This window comes from Mercenaria mercenaria, chromosome 4 (genome assembly GCF_021730395.1).
Source record: "Mercenaria mercenaria strain notata chromosome 4, MADL_Memer_1, whole genome shotgun sequence".
NCBI lineage: Eukaryota > Metazoa > Mollusca > Bivalvia > Venerida > Veneridae > Mercenaria > Mercenaria mercenaria.
This window is the reverse complement of record NC_069364.1, coordinates 31,577,281-31,604,566: the sequence shown is the minus strand read 5'-3', so window position 1 is coordinate 31,604,566 and position 27,286 is coordinate 31,577,281. Positions and strand designations below refer to the sequence as shown.

General features: G+C 34.2%; 1 protein-coding gene across 2 annotated transcripts; it reads left to right on the top strand.

The window, feature by feature from the left end:
- Positions 1-788: 788 nt before the first annotated feature.
- On the top strand, positions 789-26,505 carry LOC128556293 (mucin-5AC-like). 2 transcript variants are annotated; one of them, XM_053540876.1, is made up of 4 exons: positions 789-940; positions 20,462-22,495; positions 22,778-22,887; positions 24,647-26,505. In XM_053540876.1, the coding sequence occupies exons 1-4, from the start codon at positions 874-876 to the stop codon at positions 25,244-25,246; spliced, it is 2,811 nt and encodes a 936-aa protein (XP_053396851.1). In that variant the 5' UTR covers positions 789-873; the 3' UTR covers positions 25,247-26,505. The 2 variants fall into 2 exon arrangements, with proteins under 2 accessions (XP_053396851.1, XP_053396852.1); XM_053540877.1 differs by lacking the exon at positions 789-940 and adding an exon at positions 1,685-1,815.
- The last annotated feature ends 781 nt before the right edge of the window (positions 26,506-27,286 follow it).

Here is a 27,286-nt window from a genome sequence, read left to right as displayed (position 1 = left end):
AATATTTCAAGGCATATACTCTCTTCTACTACAGCAGTATTTCAAAAATATATCAATAACTCGATTACTATATGGTAGGGCTAAGGCTTTGATGTATGGGTGCAATGCTATGGTAGGGCTAAGGCTTTGATGTATGGGTGCAATTAATTTTGATGTTCTCGTTACTTTGATGCCTGTATGAAAAATACGTACACTTTGAATGGTATAAAATGTAGAATTTACGATGAATTCTGGTCTAATATCAAACAGAAAGAAACAAAGATCTGAGAAAGAAATAGAAATAAAGACTTTTATTACAGAAATTAAGTACAAACAAGTGCTTTAAAAATTCTTATCACTGTTGGGAACGGAAACTTACATTTGTCTTCCCGACATTGTCATTTGTCGGCAGTAAAATCAATTTTCTTGCGGAGAAGCGTTGAAGCATTCCTAAACAGGACTTTACTCTTTTGCCGAATGTAGTCTAATTGATTTAACATGAATATGGAAAATTTGTAGATTTGTATCTAGTTTAACCTGTCAGTCAATACATTCATATATTATTAAATTTTCTTGTTATTCTTTTTCTTTTCATGTTGCAATGATAGTACGCTACACTTCAGTAAATTGAATTAAAAACAAATCAAGGTCAGGTTTACGAGGTATGCATGGCTTTACAATGGTTTTCACATGACATAAGCATAAACGAATTTAATATTTACTTTTTATGTAATTCGAGATCTGATATTACAAAAATAGCTCGAATTCAGGATATTCCCGGGTTAATTTAAGATATGGGATTCTTTTGACATAGTTGACAACACTGTTATTTATAATATAAAAGAGAATTGGATCTTGTTTCAGAACCTTGTTGTTTTCTGGAAGCGTTACAGAATGGAACTATTTTCTAAAAGAGCTTGGAAAAAGAATATAGTGACAGTCATATTCATTCACCTGATTGGTAAGATTTTATTGTAGCAGATGCATTCAGTGTTCACTTGTAAATGAAATAAATGAAATCTACAAGAGGATCCTTTGGAAGCCTACAACGCAACTTATCAAACAATAGCAGACACAGTTTGTCTGAGTCTGTGCATAAAAAGTAATAGCAAATTCGATGATTTGGTATCCCCCGCCGCATGGTGTTGAGGAATGGCAAAGAAATATATCCGGCTAAATGTTAAGGATGTTAACAGTACATTCGAACTAAGAAGAACAGATGTCCTCAAGAGAGCACAGTCAAGTATAAAATCTTGAAAATAGGTGGTGACGGGTTGGGGGAGTGGCTTATGACTTCAAATGTTGATAAATATTCGTGGACAGTTTGAAAAAATCAGATAGGAAGGAAAATTGTTTTGGGAGGTGGGGGTGACCGGATGAGGGTACAAAACTTCACATGCTGGTAATAAATACTAGTGTTAATAGAAAATAAAAAATGAAATTAAAAATGTGGTGCTAGATCGGAGTGTGTTGGGGAGGGGAGGCGGTGACTGGGAGGAGGAACCAGGTGGGGGTAGGGTACAACTTTGCATGTTGATAAATTTTCATGGAAGATTTAAGGTTAAAAAAGAAAAATGAAAAAAAGTGGGATGGGGAAGTGGGGAGGGGGAGAGGTGTGACCCGTTTTATCTATAAACATAAGGATGTTTTGATCAGTCATAAACGTGACATTTGCGCATGTCGTGACAATGTGTAAACAAATGATGTAACAAATGTAGTTCGCTTTATCCACGATGGTTAAGCTACTCCTATTTTTTTATCAAGTCAGCGGCCCCACATATTTATGATTTAGCAAACGACTTTTGTTTGATTTAATAGAAGACAATTTTTAGACAGGTATGTGCTAAATTATAGTTTATAGAAATTAATGTGTGTTGTATGCTGTATTTAAATGCGTGATGGAATGCCTGCGTGATATGTTTGTAGGAACAAAGAATCGTATAAAGAAACAGTGATGAGTCTTTGTCTACAGATGAAAACAAAATCGCTTTGTATGTGTTTCATACATCAAAAAACTGACCAACCTGTAAAACGTTTGTTTTTAAGGAACCCTGTACACTTTTCGAAAGGTATCTTGGAAAGAATGTATTGCACATTTGTATTTGCACTAATGTACGGGCATTAAAAGTGTTTTTTTTATATTCACCCTTGTCTTAAAATATTGAATTATAAACTTTCTATGGCGAATAACTGATCAGGACTCCTTGACAGTTGTAGTGCATTTAAATGATAAGGGGCACTTAATCCACAAACGTTATCACTTGAACGTCGTAATTAATCTGGAGTAATAACAAGTTAATTTGAAGTACCTTATGAACATGTCAAGCATTATTTTCCAGCAAGCCCGTCCGCTCAACAGAGAAAGCGCAAATCTTTGAATCGTCCGTTCGTGTCACCGATCTCCGGATGAGGGGCATGTTCTCCTTGACGATTTAGTAAAAGACATTGTGTCTGAAATCATTCGTTCTCCACCATTGCTCAGTGTGGGTGTTTTGGCAGTTATTTGCGGAGAACAGGTTTGTACTGGTACAGGAACCTAGTTAGGTTAACTGCCCGTCGTTAAATACTTGAAATACTGTTGAAAAAGGACGTTTAACCCAAAACAGACAATCATATATTGTCTGGCAGGTTTGTCCATATTAATTTTCGTATACACTTCCCAAAATGCTATCGGTTTTAAAGAACTACGGACCAGAAAAGTTATCAACTACAGAACACGAAAGGTTCTATATCAACTGAATGTTAGATAGATATTACATTTTATCCTACCTTCATGCGAAATAAAGGGCAAAAAGTAGGGTAGAATAGATATTGATTTATTAGGTCAGTAACTAAATAAACTTTTGCCGGACTTCTTTTTCTTTATTTTTATGTTTCTTTGAAAACGACGCTATCTTTTTATTTGAAAAAGTAACTGCTAAAAGATATATTTATGAAATCATTTTTATAAAAAACGCTTTTATTAGGTACATGAGACCATGTCATGTCACTAATGTATAGCGTATGCATACCGTATTTGCAATTAATACCACGAAAAAAGATTTTAAAATGGAAACGCTGAGAAAAATGGAAAATGACTCGTCTATAGCGTTTGTTCAGGATTTTAAATTTCTTCACTCAAGGAATATTGCATCTGGAATGGAATGTTATTGAATAAAATCATCGAGGAAACGGTTGCCTATTGTTTTCTGTCAAGCGGCGTTATGGCGTATATAAATTTATGTCGCGTCTAACGTTTGCTTGGTGATAATGGGTATCCGACTTGCAACTGGACTCCGGTTCAAATTTTCAAATTATCATTATGATTGGACATATCATTTAAGAGATATGTCTATAAGTATATAATATATGATAATTATTAAAAAGAATGTTGCCATAACTCCAATTGAATACTAGTCAACAAAGGCATGCTAAGTTTCATAATACTGTTACAGATGTACCAAATCTGAAACTAACTGATACTTTGCGTGGGAAAAGCATTACGACAAAGGTCAGCGACGTCTTCATTACATCGACTTCGTTAAGAGTATTTCCCTTATCTTTTTAACTAAATCAGTAATCTGCAAAATGTTTCTTACAACTTTTAAATTAATTCGCAGTTTCTCCAAGGTGACCTCGCGCTTCATGCATAGCTTTCTCGAGCGATATGCAAAACGCGAGATGACTATGAAAAAGCTATGGTGTTTCGCGCTGAGGCACTTAGCGTATCAACTGCGCGTATACGCGAAACATGAAGCGCTAAATCATGATGGCGAAGCGAAAAATTACGAAATATTCTCGATTTTGCGCTTTGTAATCGTGATCTTACGCTTCGCCATCATGATTTTGAGCTTTGCCATCAAGATCCCGAGCTTCGCGTATCGCCTGCCCATGATGGAGAAGCATGAAACGCGAAATCACGATGGCGAAGCGCGAGATCAAAACGGCGAAGTACGAAAGTATGGAAATTTCAGGCTTTAGCATTAACATTAGGTAGACATTGTACCATCAATATTGAATCATACAACAAATATTAAAAATGTAGCGTGATTGTTGATATATCTGAATGTCATCTAAAACCAAGTATTACACTGAAAGCCTGATTTAATTATTTTTAAAGATGATGTTTAAGGTATTCTAAAATATAATACATATCATTATCTATTAGATCATCAAAAATATATGACAACCAATTATAAAGAAAGAGCATATTCATTTCACTTTGAATCGGTTGTCAAATACTTTAATAAGAGTATTGTATGACTTGTACCGGTATCATACCTGGGGAATATGCGTAGGATTTAACTAGGTGTATTCATTTGATTCGTATCGGGTTTTATTTTCTACAACGTTGTGACCATGAATAATTTATAATTTCATACATTTAAGTACACTTAAAAGACATAATATCTGAAAATAAAGTAATACTTTTTATGTGTGATAATTTTCGTCTGCAGTGTTATACAAAAAGTCCTATACTTTGTCGATTTGTTTGTAAAATAGCATTATTTTCTTTCTGGTAATATGTAACCGAACAAAAGTGATAAAATGTGATTTGAATGAAAACATTGCCTAGGAATTTTATTAGTAATACATTACAAAACTTAAACGTACTTTTAAATACTTATTCATATTGCTTGTGATATAAAGTACCTTGGCAAACACGACAAAGAATAGAATGAATAAATAGGCATTGATGTGATTATCACTATATTGCCATTATTATTGAAGAAATAATATATCTCATTTGTGTAGGTTACTAACCGAGTAGGAGGTGTTCATGAAATGAAAATACCCGCGCTCGTGCGAATCGTGACACCGAGAGCGCGGGTATTTTCATTTCATGAACACCGATCTAAGAGGTAGAGACCGTACCATAGCTCTTCGCATACTTTGATTTTTCAAACTAAAGTGATTTTTACAAATGCACCGGTTACGATAAAAAAATGTAAACAAAAGACTCTGTCTATAATCTTTGAAATGTATGAATGACACTCGATCTTAGTCATAATACTTATTGACAGTGAATGCTAATGACTCCATGTGTTGCAGAAAGGTATCTAGTTTGTAACTGTAATTTCCCATCAATTGAAATCCTCTCAAAACTGGTAAAATAATTACTTATATTTGGACAAACCTCACGGTCTTTTCCGTTCGACAGCTGCTAAAAGGGCAAATATAAAAGATTCAGTGTAAGTTATATTTCACTGGTACTACCAGTTAGTAAGTTCATACTCTGAACAACAGGTCAGAGAAATTTGGGCAGATTTGACCGATTATGACGTTGGCAGCATTAGATTATATTTTTTCTTTACACGGAAATTGCCGTTAGGTAACAAAGCGAATACGCCGATAATCCGGAGTCACCGATTATTGTTCCAGTTCACGCAATGTAATCCAGGCAATTAAACTGCATAGCTATTAGCTGCTGCTGTTATAGGGAAGTGGTAGAGTGCCTGCCTTAGGTGTGAGAGATCCTGGGTTCGAGTCCCCGTTAGAGCTTCACTATTTGCATTCTGCTACAGCATAGTTTTGCTGTTAATAGACTGTTCCAGATGTTCTATTTTTTTAGCACACAGTATCATGGATCATTATTTAGCAATCCAGATCAAAGTTGAATGTTAAATCAAATGCACCCAATTAGTAAATATTCACTATATTATGTCCCTTTGATGTTTATGCTCTCCATGTTCGAGAAGAGTTACATTTCCTTGATCACAAAATTTTCTTTAACATCAAAATATTAAATGCTCATAACTCCACACTTCTGGTTAAAATATTGTCTATATTTCTGTTTTTGAAAAATATATGGACACTTGTCTTCATTTCAAAGCTTTTTAACTTCAAACCTATGATTTGAAAAACTTAGGTACTATCTCTATAAGAGGTAAGAAACTGACTTACACAACGTGATTTTAATTTGTTAGTTTTTATTTATTTATTCATTTATTTATAAGTCTTTCCTTCTCCCAGTCAGAAAATAAATTATATTGGGAATTACTTTAACTTCAGCAGGTAAATTGAAATACGTAAAATGATATTAAAAAAGTTTATGAAAGTTCTGCTAATTCGCCAGTGTAAATGCATTTTTGTTCGCCAATTATTTGTTGGGAGTTTTTTTTTATCTTTTAATGCACAACTTCACACTTGGGTTGCATGTTTTTAAAACATTTTTCATGATAAACTTAGTTTCGGACTCCGCATTTACGGTTTCGTCGTGGTCGTTATCATCATCATCATCATCATCATCATCATCTAACAACAATAATTAAAATGATTATCTTCTTCTCTACTACTCCTCCCTGTTAAGTACTGAGCCGTAAATGTATCTTGTAGATGAAAACATGACGATCGTGATTCAAAGGACAAAATATACAATATTTAAAAAAGAAGTATACATTTTTAAATGCTACTTGACGCAGGTATTGTCTATTTTCCGTAAGTATTGACCTGGCACTCATTAATCTTCACCAGTATTTTCGGGGGTTTCCATTATTTTACGAAATATTTGTATCCTAAAATAACCAGTATAAATAACCAATGGCACGATGGCATAGTGGTAGCTATCTGACTGCCACGCACGATACCACGAGTTCAAAATCACCTCAGACCATTTTTTTAATTGAAGGTAATGCGTTATTGATGTTACTTTTACTCTTACAATATCTGTGTAACATATTTCACGAAATCTGATTGTTTTCTCTTGTAGATCTAGTATTCATTTTCAGGAAACGCTGGTGAGAAATACTTTGTCTTTATCTAATACCCCAGTCACACATACGGCGCGGATAGCTACGTTTAGCTACGGATAGAAACGTAGTAATTCGTTACGATCCGTACCAGAGCCGTACGAATTGGTACGGATTGATACGGGTTACTACTTTAAGGTACGGCTCAGGTACGGATCGATACGGATCAGCCCCTACGGATTACTACGTTTCCATCCGTGGCTAGACGTAGGTATCCGCGCCGTATGAGTGACTGGGGTATAAGATACTTATAAAAATGTTTTATTCAACATTTTCCATAACGTTTATAGACCATAATGTTTGATCCGATAAATATGGCAATATTTCTACCGATAAAATTTGGGGGGAAATGGTCAGTACGCAGGAGGTGAACCAAAAATGCAGTTTAGCAGCTAAACGTCTTGTCGGCACAGCTATTTGCACATGTGACATTATGAAAATTATAAAGAAATATATACGCAATATTTATTTAATCGCTATTTAACTTCAGGCACCGAGAATCAATTTACGGAAAATATACGGAATATTCTTGAGTGTCAGGTCAATACTTACGGACAATAACATGGCATTAAATAAACATTACAGTTTGAACTCATCTAACATTCTTTTCACGTGCTCAGGTATGGTATGATACCTGTGCACGAGCGCAGGTATGGTATGATACTTGTGCACGTACGCAGGTATGGTATGTAGGTATTCATTTTGGTTATTAACCCGCAGAGAACAATAGAACAGTTGTGTAAAGTGATTTGTCGCTGAATTAAATCACTGTTTGGAGTTAAGATGCGAAGGAATTATATAATAATACGCATCTGAACGACAAACAATGATTTCATTCAACAGCAAATCACTAAATGAGATATATTATTTCGATTCTAACACGTTACCAAGGATTCATACAGGTTTGATAATTGTGTACAGTTGACATATCTCGTATTTCACGTGCAGCAGTATTTAATTGCATTTGTCTGTGGGAGAGTGACAATTATTGACCTAAATATGTTAGTATAAATTGTATAAATGTTTCGTAGGATTATTTCAAATATACTGTATAAGTCAAGATTTTATTTTGAAATTTTTGTGTCATGTAATGTGATTTATATCTGATTCATATACATAAACTTCCTAAGTATATCCAAAGAAAACTACGCATACTTTTTAAAGGTTGTGTCTTTATGAATTACGTTGACAATTTGAATGCTTGTCGTTGGAATAAATCACTTTTAGTCTTATCAAGTTAAAATGTCTCGTAATAACGCCTTTGATCTTGGAACATTGAGTAATATCTGCTTTAAACATCATGCATGTTAGATGCGTATGTCGCTGATACATTTCGTTTTAACAATGATTGTCGCACCAAAGCATATTTATGGATTATCTGATCCTTGCATATTGAATTCAGAAATGATATCAGATGTGTAGTACGCATACTTTTAATTCGGAGTGCAAATGTACGCAATTAGTCTAATTTAAAACATAAACTGCTTTTTCTAATGTCATAACTATATACATATTATTGTGTTTATGAACGGATTTTTCACGTTCTATAAAGTTAGTTAGCGGATACTACTTTATCTATTCTGTGACTAAAATACAGATACAAAAAAAAAACCAAAAAAAAACCCAAAAAAACTGATATAAACTTAGAACATGTAACATTTTGTTGTTATTGTTGTTGCCTACGCACGTAAATGTCCTCATCAGGAGGTAATTCTCTGTGGTCTGTTAATATGTTTTAACTTTATTGAAGTATATGTGTAATTTGTCAAATACTTATGAGCTATTTTCGCAATAAGAATTTAATATTGTGTCAATATTATGAATATATTATTCTTTAACTCTATTGATTACATGCTGTAAGCCAATTCTTGGAAACGCCTACGTGTATACTCTATATAAGTCTTTGAAATGTGAGTCAACAATTTGAAAATATGTTCATATTGTGACAAAATTATCTATTTTGAACATTATGTCATTATCTTTAACATTGATCTGATTTAAGAATCTGTCAACATAATCTCATGTTGAAACATGTTTATTGCTCACTATCAAAACTATGTGTCTACTATTTAAAGGTACCACTTGCAAAAGTGAAATATTTTGACTTTGTTTAGGCATTATTACTTCTTGATTTGATCTTCATAAATCTCGTATCTCTTTCATCTGTATGTAAATGATGCATTTTACCCTGAACGTATCTTTAGCGTTATTAGTCACATAAACTGAACACGACGTTTATCCTGCAAAATATTTTTCATCTTCGAACAATTTATATACGAGTTTTCGACTATCTATCTTTAGCGTTATTAGTCACTTAAACTGAACATGATCTTTATCCTGCAAACAATATTTTTCATTTTTGATCGATTTATATACGACTTTTCGACTAAAAGTTTAAATGTGTCCTATGTGTAATTAACTCACAAACCGAACATATGTTTATATCTTGTCAACTTTAAGTTTTAATTCTCGTATGATTTTTGTAAAATGTTTTAATAGAGCTTTTCTCTCTTGTACACAGCTGATTATTACCACTGCCAAGAGCTTATTAGTACACGTATTAACTGTACGAGTATCACTATCAATTTGGTCTACTTTCATTGTTTGAAAGTATAACTGTCAATAGCCCCGTGGCTTATCTATTTGTTTCTGTGCACCAATAGCTTGTTTCTGATTTTGCTTTGTATGCGAATACAACAATTTTTAAGTCAATAATGTATTTATATGCTATAAACTACGTATCTACTTATTTGTAACTTTAACACATCCTATTCCTACTTTTTGCTAAACACTCCACCACATATATCTCCAATGATCTTCTTCAAATATGTGTCTTTCTTTCTTTTCTTCTTACAGCTTACTGATAATTTTCTCACATCTCAACTTAGTAATGTCTCAGCCTCAAAATACCATTGCTTCAATGCTTTTCTTGCAACTCATTTTCTGGCAATGACGGAGATTGACAGATTTTTGCTCTCTATCTGTTCTATAACATGATTAAGTATCATCCAATCATAACCGTCATGCCAGTATACAGATATAGAGGATTGTTTCCGGTTGCAACCCACGTTGCGGTTCTCTTTTTTATCCACTTTTCACCAGCGCTAATACTTTCAATTTCATCTTCAGTAATAGCTTCAGGTTGTGTTTCTAGCTGTATTAAACACCCACAAAGAATCCAGTCGCCAGGTAAGCACTTTATCAAAAATGTGCGTTGGACATACTACTCTCTTATAGTTATGTTTGTACTTGAATTCTCTTTATGGTTAATAATCCTCTTGTTGAAGGCGGGTGATGTTCACAAGAATCCTGGGCCTAGCTCAAGATCTCCATCAGATAGCTCGTCTCACTCCACTACATTGTCAGAAATTATCGATATATCAAACCACCTTTCCTTTGTCCATCTGAATGTTCAGAGTCTAATACACAAAGTTGATATTCTATATACTGAACTCAACGAATTTGACATTCTTGCCTTCACTGAGACATGGCTCAACGATACAATTCCATCAGGAGACTTAATATTTTCAAATTATCACAAACCGGAACGCCGTGATCGTTTAGGTGATTCACATGGTGGGGTCATAGTCTATGTCAAAACAGTCTTTATTATAAGAGAAGGCCTGACTTGGAACTTAATCGTCTTGAATGTGTCTGGATCGAAGTAATCCTTTGTAATAACAAACATGTTCTTTTTGGAGTATTTTATCGTCCGTCCACCAAACTCTGATGCAATATATAACGACCTCATCGAGGACTCTATAGGGCTAGCAGTTGACTCTAATATAAATGACATTATCATTACTGGTGACTTCAACTAGAATGTCCTCAACTCATCTTCGAATCGCAAAATTTTTTCTATTACAGAGCAGTTCAACCTTCAACAGGTGATTGACGAACCTACACATTTTACCGAAGTATCAGTGTCTGTACATTATCTTATAATGGTCTCCAATACTATCAATATTCTACTCTTTCTGGTGTTGGCGATCATTTTCTTGAACAAGACCAGCGCTATCACTGTCCTGTTTATGGAGTACTTAAATTAAAAAAAAAACAAAGCAAAAATGCTTTGGTCGTCAAATCTGGAAATATGATCAGGGTAATTATGACCAATTACGCTCTGACATCTCCAACTTCAACTGGACTACCTGTGTTGACGTAGACATCGACAAATATGCTTCAAACGTTTCCTCCATAATTCTATCACTAGCAAAACAAAATATACCTACTAGCAAAATTACAGTGAGACCAAATGATCAGCCATGGATTACCAACACCATCAAGAGGAACATACGCAGTCGAAAAAAGGCATATCAAAAGGCAAAGAAGACACAGTCAGCATACCAATGGCAAAAATTTAGAACTCTTCGAAACAGGACCAATCTTCTTATTCGCGAATCCAAAAATGAATATTTTTCTAAACTCGCAGTCAAGCTCAAAGATGGGTCCTTTTCCTCAAAGGACTGGTGGAAGACTCTAAAATCATTTATTTCTACACAATCAAGTAATACAATACCTCCCTTACAACATCCAATTACCCAACAGCCTACTTTCTCGGACACTGATAAGACGAATCTTCTGAATGACTATTTTCAAAAGCAGACCTTTATTGAAGATGACAACCGTGTAGTACCCGATCTCGTCCTCCTATGTCTCAGTCTCTTCTCTCTGAAATATCTCTTAACCCAGGTGAAATAAAGGAAGTGCTGAAGTCTCTAAATATTGACAAGGCTGCAGGACCAGATGGCATTAATAATCGAATTCTTCATGAAGCATCTTATGAGCTTTCACGTCCTCTTTGTGATCTTTTCAATACATCTTCACAAAGTAGCAAAGTCCCAAATACATGGAAAGAAGTTCATGTCTCTGCTGTTTTCAAAAAAGGTGATGCTTCACTACCAAGTAACTACCGTCCTATTTCTCTTTTGAATACTATCGAAAACGTTTTTGAACGTCTTATCTTTAAATATATTTTCAATCATTTGAGAGATATTCAATACCTCACACCTGCCCTGTCTGGTTTTATACCGAGTGACTCCACTGTGAATCAATTAACCTACATATATAACACATTTTCTAAAGCACTGGATGATGGACTTGAAGTACGTACTGTATTTTTTGACATAAGTAAAGCCTTTGACAAAGTATGGCACAAGGGCTTTCTATCAAAACTCGTACACGCAGGTATAAGTGGCTCTCTTCTCTCTTGGATATCGGATTTTCTTTCAAACCGACGTCAACGCGTTGTTCTTCCGAGCACTTTATCATCTTGGGGGTCTGTGAGAGCAGGTGTTCCTCAAGGATCCATCTTGGGTCCCTTTCTCTTTCTTGTGTTTATAAATGATATTGTTGTTGAGAATGATTCATCAATTAACTTATTTGCTGACGATACTAGTCTGTATATTGTCGTTGATAAACCAAATGTGGCTGCCAATCTTTTTCAAAGTGACATTCACAAAATTTCATCCTGGGCGGAAAAATTGTTAGCAACATTCAACCCTTCTAAATCGGAGTCTGTCCTTATCTCCCGTAAAATCAGCCAACAACAACACCCTGCCCTGTTTATGTATGGTCAGCAGATTCTCGAGGTACCTGAACATAAACATCTTGGTATCTTCCTTTCAAATGATTGCAGCTGGCATTCTCATATCGACTACATCACGAGTAAGGCATGGAAGAGATTCTCTTGTTCCCCACTCAAATGAGCCTCGATATAACCTTAGAAACTCGGAAGATGTATCCCCTACACCTTTGTGCAACTGTGGTGAAATTGAGTCAAACTTCCACTTTTTCTTCGACTGCAGGTTTTATAATGACATTCGTACAATTCTGCTTGGCAGTCTTCAAAATTTTAATAGTAACCTAGATACACTGTTATTTGGGGACCCAGCTCTTTCAGATCAAGATAATGCTCTCATTTTACATTAGTACAATCTTATATATCAAGCAGCAAGAGATTTCTAAACTGATTCAAACATATCCACTTTCATACATTTTGCAAAGAATTTATTTCGTTAGAGTTTTGTTCATTTTTATTTTATTTTATTTTTTCAATCAGATTTTCCATATTTCGTTAAAGCTTAAAGCTCAGGGGTATAAATAATAAAGTACAAGTATTCCAGACATAGGAGAAGAACTCTATAAGACATTGTCTTTCGTTCTAATCCTGTCCATACATATGTAATATATGCTTATATAATTGTATGTAGATATATATGGAATAAATATGTTTAAACTAATATTTGCCTGTTTTCAGTTGGTTTCTTTTCCAGCGCGCCGCTACTCAGTATGCCGTTTAACGCTATGACGTAATAATTGTGACGTCAGAAAAGTGAATTGTTGTTAAATAACAACACAGTTTTCAGCATTCTTCGTTTAATAGGAAAATGGATCGGATCGTGTAAGAATACATAATTTAAGATGTTTTAAAATGATACCCTCAAATTATACATAAAACAAAGCCCTTTCGTGTAAAAAAATACGAATATTTACCGATATCCTCAAACTTTACATAAAACAAAGCACTTTCGTGTAAAAAGAATATTTACTACTTCCGAATGAATTCGAATGCAAATCATATTTAACAGTCAAGTGATTATAAATTCTCCGCACCCACATGTTAAAATTTTAAAATTGTCATTTTAATGTCTTGCCTGGCCCATAATAACTTTAAAACACACAAACGAGAAAAGTTAGCTTTATAATACAGGAGAGAAATCAATGAGCAGAAAAAAGCAATGTCCGTATGACATCACTTGGAAAATTCCTTTCCTTTTCGATCAGTTTGATGAATGCGCTAGAAAGAAATAGTTTTGATCCATAAACTCTAATTCATGTGAATGTGCATTTTCTAAAGCACACATTGATGGCTGACCAATATTATTTTAAATGTAAGCGTATCCAAATATTTTGTCCAGTGTGTTGCAATAATTACTATTTGCGTAATATGCGTAATGATATTGGCAGTAGCTGGCAAATGTTTCGCGCAAATAACCAGTCTGCGCGTTTTGTAATCGCGCAGCGCAAATAACCATTTGTGATTTAGTATTACGACATACTGATTTTTTGTTCCGACAAAATTTTAGAAGAGGACCTTTCATATAAAAGTGTTTAATGATACAAATGAGAAAGCAAAACAAACATGCTCCGAGACGTTGTGTACATTTTTTAAAATAATAAAATGGTAATCCTCATATTTCGTACCGCTTTCTTCTACATGTACTAAACCTATATCTACTTAACACTATTACTTCTCCAATTGTTTAGTCTTCATTTCCATTACTTTAAATAAGTTAGACATAATCAAAAACAACTTAGTTTGTTCAAATATCTTTTTAGATCGCCATATCTTGTACCAATATTAAGTATGCAGTGGAGAGAATTCCTATAAGATTAAGGTTTCAATTCAATCCACTTGTCTTTATCTATCTTTAAAACTGTTTAACTGTCATTTGCTATGCTATACTATTTTGATGAATAAATTTATTTAAATCAATCCTTATATTTATGCGGTTATTTGAAAATTATGTTTATGTCCTTTGTAATTTGCGTACTACTTCTTTAAAAGTCGTTTTAATTAAGATCTACTTACTGTATTTTATACGATATTATTATACTTATTATTCTGATATTTTTAATGCTTTTGTAGTTTAACATTTAGGAACTGGAATTGTAGCTCTCGCAAACACATGAGCACACGAATAAAATATCAAACTGATATGTATTCTAAGTATTTTTTATTTTGTTAATTTTTTGCCAGGATTATTATTCACCTCCTTAATTTTAGGTACTTTCGTATGGCATTATAGATCAAGGTTAAATATGCCAGTTGGTAATCTATATAGCCACATTGGCTTTTGCTTTCAAACTTTGAGTTTCACGCGTCTTGTCTAAGATTCATTTCATGAAACTCCATCAGACGGTTTGCCTAGTGTCCACAACAAAGATACCAGCATCGTTATATCGCCCCTGTTCTATCAGTACTACATACACTGCTTTATTTGGCGCGGAGTTTCCTTTTGTTGCACCTTGTAGCAACTTTTGTACTTGCCAAAGCGAGTCCTGAACCAAGAAAGTCGAAACCTACACTCTTAAATAGTTAAACAAAAAACAACAACAACAGCAACAACAAAAACAAAACATGCGAATTCAAAACAGTGTTTATTAGAGACAGGTCGTGGGCAAAAATGTGAAACATCGTTTAACGTAACAATACAAATTCCAAGTGTCATTACATTTCGGGTAAAAATAGACACTTGTTTTTTTTTCAAGAACCACAGCTTAAATCTATAACAAAGACGGTATACCATTACATATATGAGTATTTTGATGCATAATGTAATTTTTTTAGGTTGTAATAGAGTGCTATTCCAATTGCCAGTTTCTATAAGTAGTTGTCACGCTATCACCATTTTCTGTTATTTCCTTCCATATGTAGTACCAACAAAGAAATCTAAATGTAAGATAAGGTCATTCATATAGGTTAGATCTGTTTTGTCAGAACCTGAAAAGAAAACTTTCAAACATACACCTGTTGTACAAAAGGCGGCTGTCCAACCCACTAATGCAGATGATACGGCATTGTGTATTGTCTGTCTGGTTGGTTCGATGTATGTGTATTATTTGATTGGCTGCGAAATGAGTCATTATGAGTGTTTACCAAACTATGTACAGGTAGATGCAGATCTAAGTCTTGTTACAAGTGGGGTTTGGAGTCGCTATTGTCAGGAAGAATAATGGAATGTCATGTGTATTACCCAAACCACATTGACTGAAGTTATAGAAAATTGTCATAATAAAACAAACTGTTGATAGAAACTAGTACAACTAAATGATTAACAATAATATATTTCATTGTTAAATTTGAGCTATGGTCCCTTAATCTTTTTCTTTGTTTTAGTGTGTCTGAAAGAAAGACGTAAGAACTGAAGTACACCAAAGTTAAAAATGTGTAACTATATAAAATATCGAAATATTGTTCTCTTATTCATAATTTGTTCTATAAATATGTTTAATAACATGACAATTTAATAAAAACAAAGCACTTACCTTGAACAAGCTCTGTAAATGGGTGGCCGACCATCTAGTGAAATAAGTGGTGTTTGACCTAAGTTGACATATTTTACTCAAAAAATCTATGATCAATCTGACGCCTAATTACTTGACCTACTTTCTACAATAGTGGATTGTTTAATTTTAACACTCGTATCTGATCAAAACTGAAGAACTTAAGTATAAGAGTATTAGCAATTATGTAAAAGTGGAAATGGCTGAGCATAGGTAACTTAGAACATGTAGCACGCTCTGTTTATGATTCAATAGAGTTTATATTTTTTGCAAATATTTACGTAAAAAATACACAGTTGAACGTTTTTACCATAGAGTGCGATGATCGAAACTCCGAAAACGCAAAATGACTTCTGTCATTATTGATCGGTTTCATTTGCAACAGAAAGGCGAGCACCTGGCCGACATAGATTCGACCCCATTTTGAATTGGCGTCCATAAACCGAAACGTAAACAAACACTGAAAGCAAGGTTTTCGAGTTTTATTTTTTATTGTCTTTAAAGAATATCAGATGTCCGAGCACGGGACTGGCCGAGGATAGGTTACTTGATTCTAATTACATTTTCAGCTCTACATTATTTCGAGGATCAATTTCAACAAGCACATATATTCATGGTGCATTGTTATTATGTGTGTTTGAAAACTGCAGTGGATATCTTTGCTGTATATCTTACAGCAGTTATAAAAATATCTTAGACTAGTTTAAGTAATGGCACTCCGTTGCCTATTTCACCAACGGCTAATACTAACTAGCCTTGGATGCATGTTTATCCTCTATGAAAAGACTAGGAGATTAGCCTTGTCATACTAAAAACGCGCTTTACAAAGATACATTCTTTGTGGTTGTAGAGAAAAATTCTGATGAGTATCACTTAAGATTTATTCGTACATTTAACTCAATATTGAAATTGAAGATGGGCGAGAGTAATAGTCCATTTTCAAATGTGACAGATTGATAGTCCAAGAAATCCGTACGTAAAAATGGGCTAATTGTGCACCTTTTGTGAAAAGCATGGAACTTGGCACGGTAGTACATAAATATTATACGCTTCATTTAAGACCGTAAAGCGGTTTGTGGAAATCCAAGGTGACCACCAAAATCCAAGATGGCCGCCATAATACAGTTTACTTAGAAAATGGAAAAAAGTAAGTGTGTGTATCCTGTAAAAATAGCTTTGGAATGATAATGGAATATATACCACGCTTCAAATAAGTTTGCGATTTATATTGAAAAATCGATATGGCCGCCAAAATCCAAGATGGCGACCAGAAATCAACTTATATTTGAAAATGTCGAAATAATTGATTACATCACGTAAAAGGATGTTACTTGGAACAGTCAAATATAAAATATATACCCTTATATAATCAAGACAATCATATAAAGACAAAAGTCATTATGGTCATTATATTCCAAGTTGGCCAGCACTATGAATCTAAGATGCTCTACTGACACTTGATTGTCTCTTCTAAAGTATACAAGCCATGTTTTATATACTGTCCGGACTGAAAACAAACATTATCTTATCCTATGTAACTTGTATTCCTTGACACTAAACAGTTAGGTAGAAATTACATTTGGTTACCTGCAAAAGTTATGAATGAAAGTTGCCACCATCTTTGTTTAAATGAAACTACAAGCTAAAACAGTACCTAACATATCAAAGGACAAAGCTCAGACATTGATTTCGAAAACATTCAAATTAGCAAAATATTATTTTACCAACTTATTTTATGTTTTGTTCATATTAATAAATGTTTTTTCAGTATGAGTAATTGCTTGTTATTATTACAAAAATTGTGCAACAATTAGCTCAGATAGGTATATAGCAGGTACTTGTAAGGTCAGTAATGCATGTTAGTGTACAGTGCATAAAGTAAAAAGGGAAAACACTTTATATTGATATTAGTTTGTTTTAAAAGCGCTGAGACGAAAAGTGAGATAATTTACTACCATAGTTACTGTAGTACAAAAAAGCAATTTCCAGTCCAGATGTGTATAAAATTTGTAATCTACACATTTTAATATCAAAATCAGATAATTTGCACGATGAAATACAGTTTGTAAATATATGGATTTGAAAGAAAGTACTGAATTTGTGCTATTGTCAATTTATTTTTCTGTGTATAAGCAATCCTTGATTTGTGCTACTTACATACCATTAATTTGTAAACAACTTACCAACCTGCTGCTATGTACTGTTATATTACTGAAATTACTATACCATAGCCTAGAACTGTCTACATTTTCTTTCAGTATAAAACAATGGTAATAATATAGCTAGTTTTGGTCGTGGATTCAGTGTTGTTATACTATATGGTTCTTTAGGATCATGGAATCCATTCAATACCTATAGAATTCCGCTAAAGCAAATGGTAGGTGGCATGAGGAAAGTTGCACTATCCACAACCTCTCATGAACAGACTCAGTCAAACCGAGTCTGCTATTATTTTGCTTGGTTGTATTCTATACGTCCAAAAGATCTTATAGAATTTATTACTACGGCATACATAGGATATTCTCAAAGCTAGTTGTAATCAGACCCCATTCTTCTGTTTAAAAAAAAATGGAAGGAACCAGCACTTCTCTTGAAAGCAAAATCGGGGCTTACAGTGTGGCGTCTACGATTTCCTAGGGTAATGTAATATTGCAATTATATGAGTAGCTTGTTGTCCTTTCGTATGACAGAACATGTGCAAGAGAATTCTTGTGTCAATATTGTCATAATGGAGCTGTTAACACATAAAGGACAGCAGATGTGTTTACATTGGCAGCCTTACTATGACATACCAAGAGAGGGGTACTAAGTATTGTTATTTGTCCGTCTCCTCAATTATTATTTTGTGAATATTTCATTAATTTTGCTGGAATGAAACATGTTTAAACTTAAAGGGTATGTTAAATCTAGGGTCAGTCAATGACAGAATAACATATACCGACATAAGCAGCAGGTCTATATATGGATAAATAATTATGACCAGTTGTTGATATACGAAGTCGGGTGTGCATTTCCGAAGTAAATCCATTTCTTCTGATTTTTTTTTTGTCGGGGGCGGGGGGTGGCTATCTTGAATTCCATTGGTCATATTCATGGACTTATTTTAGAGATAGACCCTAACATTTGCATTGATAGAAATACATTAAATAAAGTCTAGAAATTGATTTCCAAGTCCTTGAAATTAACAAAAATGATTTCACAAATGTGCAATGTATGATAGTTTTGCTAATATCAATAACAGAAATTTTAATATTTAATTCAAAGTTGTGATCCGCAAAGAATTTCAACTCTTGCCTTGGGCTAGTACTTTAAAGCAGAGATATTTATTAGTTTACTTCCCTTGCAATTACACAATAGAGTAGAAAACGAAAACGGTTTAAAACACAATAATATACATTTTTGCACAACAAAATCGTTTAGGATTTATTAATATGTGTTTGATTTAACCCTGAACCACTGGTTCCTATGATTTTGTCAACTTACTAATGGTAAAAAATAACTTTTAACAAGCCGATAATAAAATGAAATACCAGTATGTATTTTATAGTGCAGATATTACAGTTTTGCTTGTATCGAAATGTCACAATAGAAGCACTTTTGTAATACAGAACACCTGGTAGGATTAGTAAAGGTGCAATTATATTGATCTCTTTTTCCTATGCCTACTTATTTACCCAATGTAAGTGTTGATTTTTATGTGCATATTTTACAAATCTATATACCATCATGCAACGTTTCACAATATTTACAAAATATACCAACTGACGCAAGATTTTCATGGAAAAAATATCTTATGGCGGCCATCTTCAATTTTATTGGCCATATTAAATTTACTTAATATTCGAAAGGTTCAATGTCAGTTTTACAATTGTTTGAGGAGCGTATTATACGAAAATACATACTACCATGCAAGGTTTCAAACATTTCACACAGTATGACCAAGTGACGCATAGTTTTCATGGAAAAACTATTTTGTGGCAGCCATCTTGAATTTTGTTGGCCATATTGAATTTGTTTATCCACTGTTAGTGTAAAATTGTTTGAGGAGTGGACTTTACAAATATATATTCTACACGTACCATGCAACGTTTCATAATTTTCGCAAAATTCGTCCATTTGAAGAGCGATTTTCATGAAATAATTAGGCCGCCATATTGGACATTTTCTGTTTGCATATAGAGCTTATCTGTAGCTATATATTACTTTCTGCTACATTTTTTCCTCGACATGTATACAATGCTAGAGCATTTTATTACAAAGCTGTGAATTATTATGGCGGCCATTCTGAATATCTACAACCTGCTTCCAAGTCAAAAATGAAGACAAATACATCCATCTACAATCATGTTTCATACTTTTCACAGGAAGTGCACAATTGTTTCACGAATTTCTTAGACTATAATTAATAATTTGTCAAGTTTATGAATATTTTTAGACCATAATACATTGTTTTAAAACTATTTTCTTTAATTTCGGTGTAAACAATTAATATGAATTGTAATCTAAATACATCATGAGGGTGGCATACACTGTTGCTGTAAATGCATATGCACATAAATATTAATCAATGAAACGCTCCTGCATGAAGAAGAAAAGTGTCCTTTTACATACACAACAATCAATAATACAGTCAAATAAACGTATCACATGATCAGTAATAAATGAAACAAATATAAATATTACAGGCATGATTGTCTTGATGCCTCTGGTTGCCGGAAGTACACAACCGACTGATTCGAAAGTTACACAGCCAAATAATTCGACAGTTACACTGTTAAATTATCGGACGATAAAACAATCGCCAAAGACCACAGGTTCACAAGCGAAGGATACAACGGTTGCCCAGCCGACTGATACAATAATTACACAACCGATTTCTACAACGGCTCTGAAGCAGACTTCGACAATTATTACAGAAACAAATATTAACACTATTTCACAATCAGCCATTACAATGGATACACAACCGACTGTTACAGCAGTTACAAGAACGACCGCTGCAAGGGAAACACAAACTAATGACAATACTGTGACAAAATCGACTGTGTCAACGGATACTCAACCAACTGATACGTCTTTTACACAGCTTAGTAATACTACAGGGATTTTTCAAGCGACTGACAAAAAGACTACAAAAACTACTGGTACAATGACTGCACAAACTACAATAAAAACAACTCCGAAGATTACAGATACAAAAAGTTCACAAACTACTGATACAACAAGTCCACAGACTACTGATACAACAAGCCCACAAACTACTGAAACAACAAATCCACAAACAACTGATACAACAAGTCCACAAACTACTGATACAACAAGTCCACAAACTACTGATACAACAAGCCCACAAACTACTGAAACAACAAGTCCACAAACAACTGAAACAACAAGCCCACAAACTACTGAAACAACAAGTCCACAAACAACTGATACAACAAGCCCACAAACTACTGCTACAAGAAATCCACAAACTACTGATACAACAACTCCACAAACTCCTGATACAGCAACTCCACAAACTACTGCTACAAGAAATCCACAAACTACTGCAACAAGTCCACAAACAACTGATACAACACGCCCACAAACTACTGCTACAAGAAATCCACAAACTACTGATACAACAACTCCACAAACTCCTGATACAGCAACTCCACAAACTACTGCTACAAGAAATCCACAAACTATTGAAACAACAAGTCCACAAACAACTGATACAACAAGCCCACAAACTATTGCTACAAGAAATCCAAAAATTACTGATACAACAACTCCACAAACTCCTGATACAGCAACTCCACAAACTACTGATAGAACGACAGTAAAATCTACTAATACAACGACTGCACAAACTACTAGTTTAACAACGGGTGCAGAAACTACTAATACAACAACTCCACAAACTACTGATACAACGACTGCACAAGCTACTAATACAACGACTGCACAAACTACTGATACAACAATTCCGCAAACAACTGCAACAACTATTGCACAAGTTTCTGCCACAACTATTGCACAGGCTACTGGTTCAACAACGGGCGCACAAACTACTGATACATCAACTCCACAAACTATCGATACATCAACTCCACAAACTACTGATACAACAACTCCACAAGCTACTGATACAACGACTGCACAATCTACTGATACAACATCGGGCGCACAAAGTACTGATACAACAAATCCACAAACTACTGATGTTACAACTCAACAAACTACTGATACAACAACTCCACAAACTATTGCCACAGCGTCTGCACAAACTACTGATACAACGGGTGCTCAAACTACAGATACAACGGGTGCTCAAAGTATTAATACAACAACTCTACAAACTACTGATACAACAACTCCACTAACTATTGCCACAACTATTGCACAAGCTACTGCCGCCACTACTGCACATACTACTGATAAATCTGTTACAGATTCGAATGACGCGTGGGTTACAGACACGACGGATATGGCGGTTACAAAAGTGACTGAGACAACGGTTATACAACCAACTATTACCCCGAATAAAATATCGACTGATACAACGGTTATACAACCGACTATTACCCCGAATAAAAAATCGACTGATACAATGGTTACACAAGCGGCTAATACGACGCATGTACGAGTAACTGAAACGATTTCCTCAAAAGTGACAAAACAAAATTCGCCTACGACAGTAACAGACAGTTCGAGCACAGATCCCTTGAACACAGGTATCTTTACAAATATCAAAACTTTATTGCTTTCATGACTCATTTGTGTGCAATGTAATGCTACCGAGTATCAAACGTTTTTAAGAAGTGACATGAGTTTGATAATCTATTGATGTGCAGAAATTAGTCTATAAATTTATTTTATTTATAGTTTTGTTTTATTATATGTATATCAATAAATACGATAGATAAAACGAAACCAGAAAAAAAAAATTTCCAGTGAAAAATTTAGAATTTGAAATATTCTGAAAGAAATCACATTAATAAGACTTCTGTTTGCAGATTCTTACTTGACCACAATCAACATTCTGGCTGTTTCTCTTTCTCTCGTGACCCTTGTCGCAGTATGTGGTTTTTGCTGCCGGAAGGTTTCGGGAAATAAACAATCAGAAGTAAGTTATGAAATATAAATTGTTTAGAAAAAAAGCCAAAGTAAACTCAACATATGTTTAAAAGAAAACAGAAGTGTTTGACAGAAACAGTATAGGCGTTGCCTTCTGGCACTAGACTAGAAAGAAAACGTCATTGTAAGTGTTATACCCTACCCCTTGGTATACTATGAGAACTTGTAATGCACAGGTAATACAAATAAATATAATTATATCATGTAGTACGACTCCTGTTTATAATTGTGATATCTTGATACAAGGAAAACTGTAATAGTTTCGCTATAAAATATTCTGCAATGCTTCATTTTATTATCGTATTGTATCACATACATTTTTACCATAAATAAGCAGTCAAAAGCATCTGAAACGATTTAACAAAGGTACTAGTATATCATACACATACGAATAAACTCTCTACTGTAAAGGTTCCGAAGAAGTAAACTAACAGATGTCACTTGCCTAACGCCGTTGTCACATACAAGCTATGAATTCAGTTATTTGTATAATCAAAAGTTTCATTAAATTCACATTTGTAAAATTATGCTGGGGTATACAAAGGACTTAGCCATTAATTTCTAAGCGTTACTTGTTATTTTTCTCTCACTCTATATTCAAACTATGGTGATGAACAGGAATATTATATTATACCAAGCCATTTCTTTCGCGACTTTCTCACCTTAAACATACAGTTCGGTAAATGGGTACTATGCATACTAAAAGAGTGGTAATTCAACATCCATCGTGCACCGGTAACATTGTCTTGGTGTTTCTTATCGCATGTCCAACGTTTCAATAAATAAACTTGGATGAACTTCCAAATTGACCTTCCGGTCTAAATGACAACAATTATTCTGACAGACTGACGCGGTATTGTATGCAAATCATCGTTTTCAGCTACATGTGTACGGTAAAACATGTATATACAAAATGATTGTAGAATGCAAATTTTGAGATTTTCAAAGATCGGTTGTAGGATTTCGCATTCAGAGTCATTTTATTCCATTCCGTTTTTGTTTGTTTTAGTACGTTTCGCCTAACATACGCCGTGTCGTCCAGACCGGAAGTTATATGTTCATGACCTTGTCATCCAGACCCGAAACTATATGTTCATGACCTTGTCGTCCAGACCGAAAGTTATATGTTCACGACCTTGTCGTCCAGACCGGAAGTTATATGTTCATGGCCTTGTCGTCCATACCGGAAGTTCAACAGAGAAAGTTGTTTAAATTCTTCTTCTCTAACGTTGCGAAAACAAAAAGTTGTCTAGGAGTGTTATTAATACAAAGTGGCTGGTGCGGGACAAGAGATAAATTTCCACTTATTCAACATGCATAGTACGCATTTACAATGCGCGATTTGAATTGGTTAGTATATTTTCCGTTCATAACCATTGTTCTCAAAGTATACCTAACGTTCGGATATAACACGTACAATGGCATTTTCTTTCTGGTTTGGTGCCAGTGGCCCAGCACACTGAAAACATAGAGAAGAGTGTGTATGCATATCTACATTTATTGTATTGAGATTTGATTAACATATTTACATAGGTTTCATTTTATTTATTTTTATGAATGCGCGAATTTCAAAGAAAACCAAGACAATCTAATTGTAACGTTCACTTGACATGATATGAGTATCTTTTAACAAAAACAGATAAACGGCCGTCTAAATGATGTATTTTATTTGTTTTATATCCACAATTACTTTTTTTACTTAAGATCTTACTCAGACATCATAAGTTGTTTATCTGTGTATTTTATAGCTTCAAACGAAAGAAATAAGTAGTACGACGGCTGAGCGTAGAGATGAGGAAAAAGTCCAAACAATATCCGAGCGCGTTGCAGGTACATCATCTGGGAGAAATGCGTCAAAATTTGAAAAAAGTTCTAATAGTACTACATCTACACGTATTAAACGAAAGAAACGCCAAAAGTTTCGTAAATCTTTCCCTAGACCTAACATATCACAAAATGACCCGGCAAACCAGACATCAACCTCGTTTACCAAAGATGAAGAAGCTTACGAAATGCATCAACAAATGGATTCAGGCACTCTTTCTTCGCGTTACGTCTCTGTTCGTGGAGAATCTACACCTCCGCTAAAGAAAGGACAGCGTAGAAGCGTCGTTGACTTGTTCGCGTCAAAAAACCATCCCCGTTCACTTCCGTCACATTTTGACATTGGTCCACACACTGCAGTACAAATGCCGTTTTCAAAAATTAATGTAGAACATGAGATCATGGAAGCCGTGGAAGTATCAATGCATTTGGAACAAAGTTACACGATCGAAACAAGCACTCAGTCCTCACGATCAAGCACAATAAGTTCCCGCTTTCTTTCTGTTAGAAATTCAATTAAGTAGTGTTGACAAACCTTTTTGTTAAATACGCACATCTTAGACATCATTCCATAACAAGATTTGATCATACAGTACTTGATATGCGTGTGCACTACATACATACTATTGAAAATTCTTATTATAAAGTAAGTGAATTTGTAACAAATTTTAACAGTACACGTATATAGCAAAATGTGTTAAATCAGTGTTACCTGAGGTTTTCAAGTAAGCTACCTCGTAACAACTTCTGCATTCCGCTATTCTACCCTAAGGTTTGAATCAACTGAACCTAGAGCGGTATACAAAGTCTAAGTATTAACTTAAAGAAGCTTATTATATAATTTTTGATTTATATTGACTGTATCTGTTGTCTTCCGAGGAATTACATAGCCTCTTGTAGACTTTCATCTCCAGTTCTACTTCTAGTAAAAACTTGCCGCCGGTCTGTATTACAACAGTAATGTTACATCAAACGTTTATGTTGCCTTAATTTATCTAGTTTGATTATAAAGTCAGACATATTTTTCACATGAGCCGATAGTCCAGCGATGGAAGCTTCAGTTCTTTCCAGACCTTCACAGTATCAAACACCTCAGAAATGAGGTAAAATCGCTGAAGCATGTCGTTGTACTTGTTTGTTTGTCTTCGTTACAGGATTATACACTTTATCACCATAATTTAGATGTTATCTGATAAAAGAAATGTACAGCTTATGAAGTAAAATGTCCATGCATGTAACTTCCTTTATACTCATTAACAGTATTAATGACGCGCAGATTAAAGTTATTATATTCAGTGAATAATATTCCCAAGTCTTTCTTTTTCAGTATTTTCAGAAGATAGTTTGTGCAAATTATTATTTTCATCAGTAACTCATAATCAAAGGACTTTCAGGCATAGCTAACAACTTCAATTGAAATAGTTATAGGAGAAGCACACATGCTACCGGGTATAATATGTTTAAAAAAGTATGGTTAAATTAAATTGTTCATGATTGAAGAACAATGTATGTTTTCAAAGCGCAGAACTACCTTAGAGTTAGTTTCAAATGTAATTTTACTCTAATTTATTGATACATGATTTGTTTCGTATTGTGCTAAGCATGTTTCCAAGTTTATGTCAGTGCCATGAAATAATGAGAGTACTTCACCTGGCGATATTTTGCATAAATTGTTAGGCTCATATTACGTACTCCTTTTATTCTATTTGACTTATTAAAAACATGTTTATTTTATCAATACCTTGACCTGAGTGAAATAAAGATATTTGTTTTTTGTCTTGTATATATTTTATACTTTTTACAGAACGGTCATTATGTAGACGAAACACATAAATGTAATATTCGTGAAAACTGGAATGCCACAAGTATAATACATAAGTTTAAAGAAATAATTGAAAAAAAATTGTAAAATAATCGTCACGTACTGCCAGTGCAGTTTTAATGTTTAACTTTTTGGTGATAATGTAGAGAATCAGAATCATAATATTTTTAGAGAGACTCAGTTTAGAAATGAACAGGGACCATATTATTCTTGCCTACCTATCGGGGAAAGTATACATTTATCCAAGCACGCGCCGGGGATAGATATTCCTGTCTTTCCCTAGGGAAAAACCTCGTCTAAAATAGCGTGCACTAAGGTGACGTCACATAGTACTGGTACCATTGTGACGTCATAAACTTTATAAATAATGTCAGGAAATACCAAAAACCTATTTGTCTCAACGATCTATTTTGAACATGATAGGCAAGAAAAATGATCTAACATGTGTGCCTGTGTAAGACAGCTGTTTTCCCTACCCTCGGGACAGCATGGATAAAAAACCTCGCTAACGCTCGGTTTTCCATTCCACACTGTCCCTCGGGTAGGGAAACCCCCGTCTTACACAGGCAGGCATGTAAGATCCCTATAATCAACTCTTTTATGTCTGTGAAATTTATTCTTTGTTAAAACAGTCAAATATTCATTTTGTTCATAGAATATTGATCCTTGTAGAAAATTACCAAGCTATCACTCGATTTGGAATATATATACAATCAAAGTTTCATTGCGATCTTAGCTATTT

Bases quoted from the DNA above. Each gene is read 5' to 3' on its own strand.
- LOC128556293 (XM_053540876.1), top strand. From the start codon at position 874: ATGGAACTATTTTCTAAAAGAGCTTGGAAAAAGAATATAGTGACAGTC. The intron at 941-20,461 runs GTAAGATTTTAT...TAAATATTACAG, and splicing joins CATATTCATTCACCTGATTG to GCATGATTGTCTTGATGCCT. The intron at 22,888-24,646 runs GTAAGTTATGAA...TGTATTTTATAG, and splicing joins CGGGAAATAAACAATCAGAA to CTTCAAACGAAAGAAATAAG.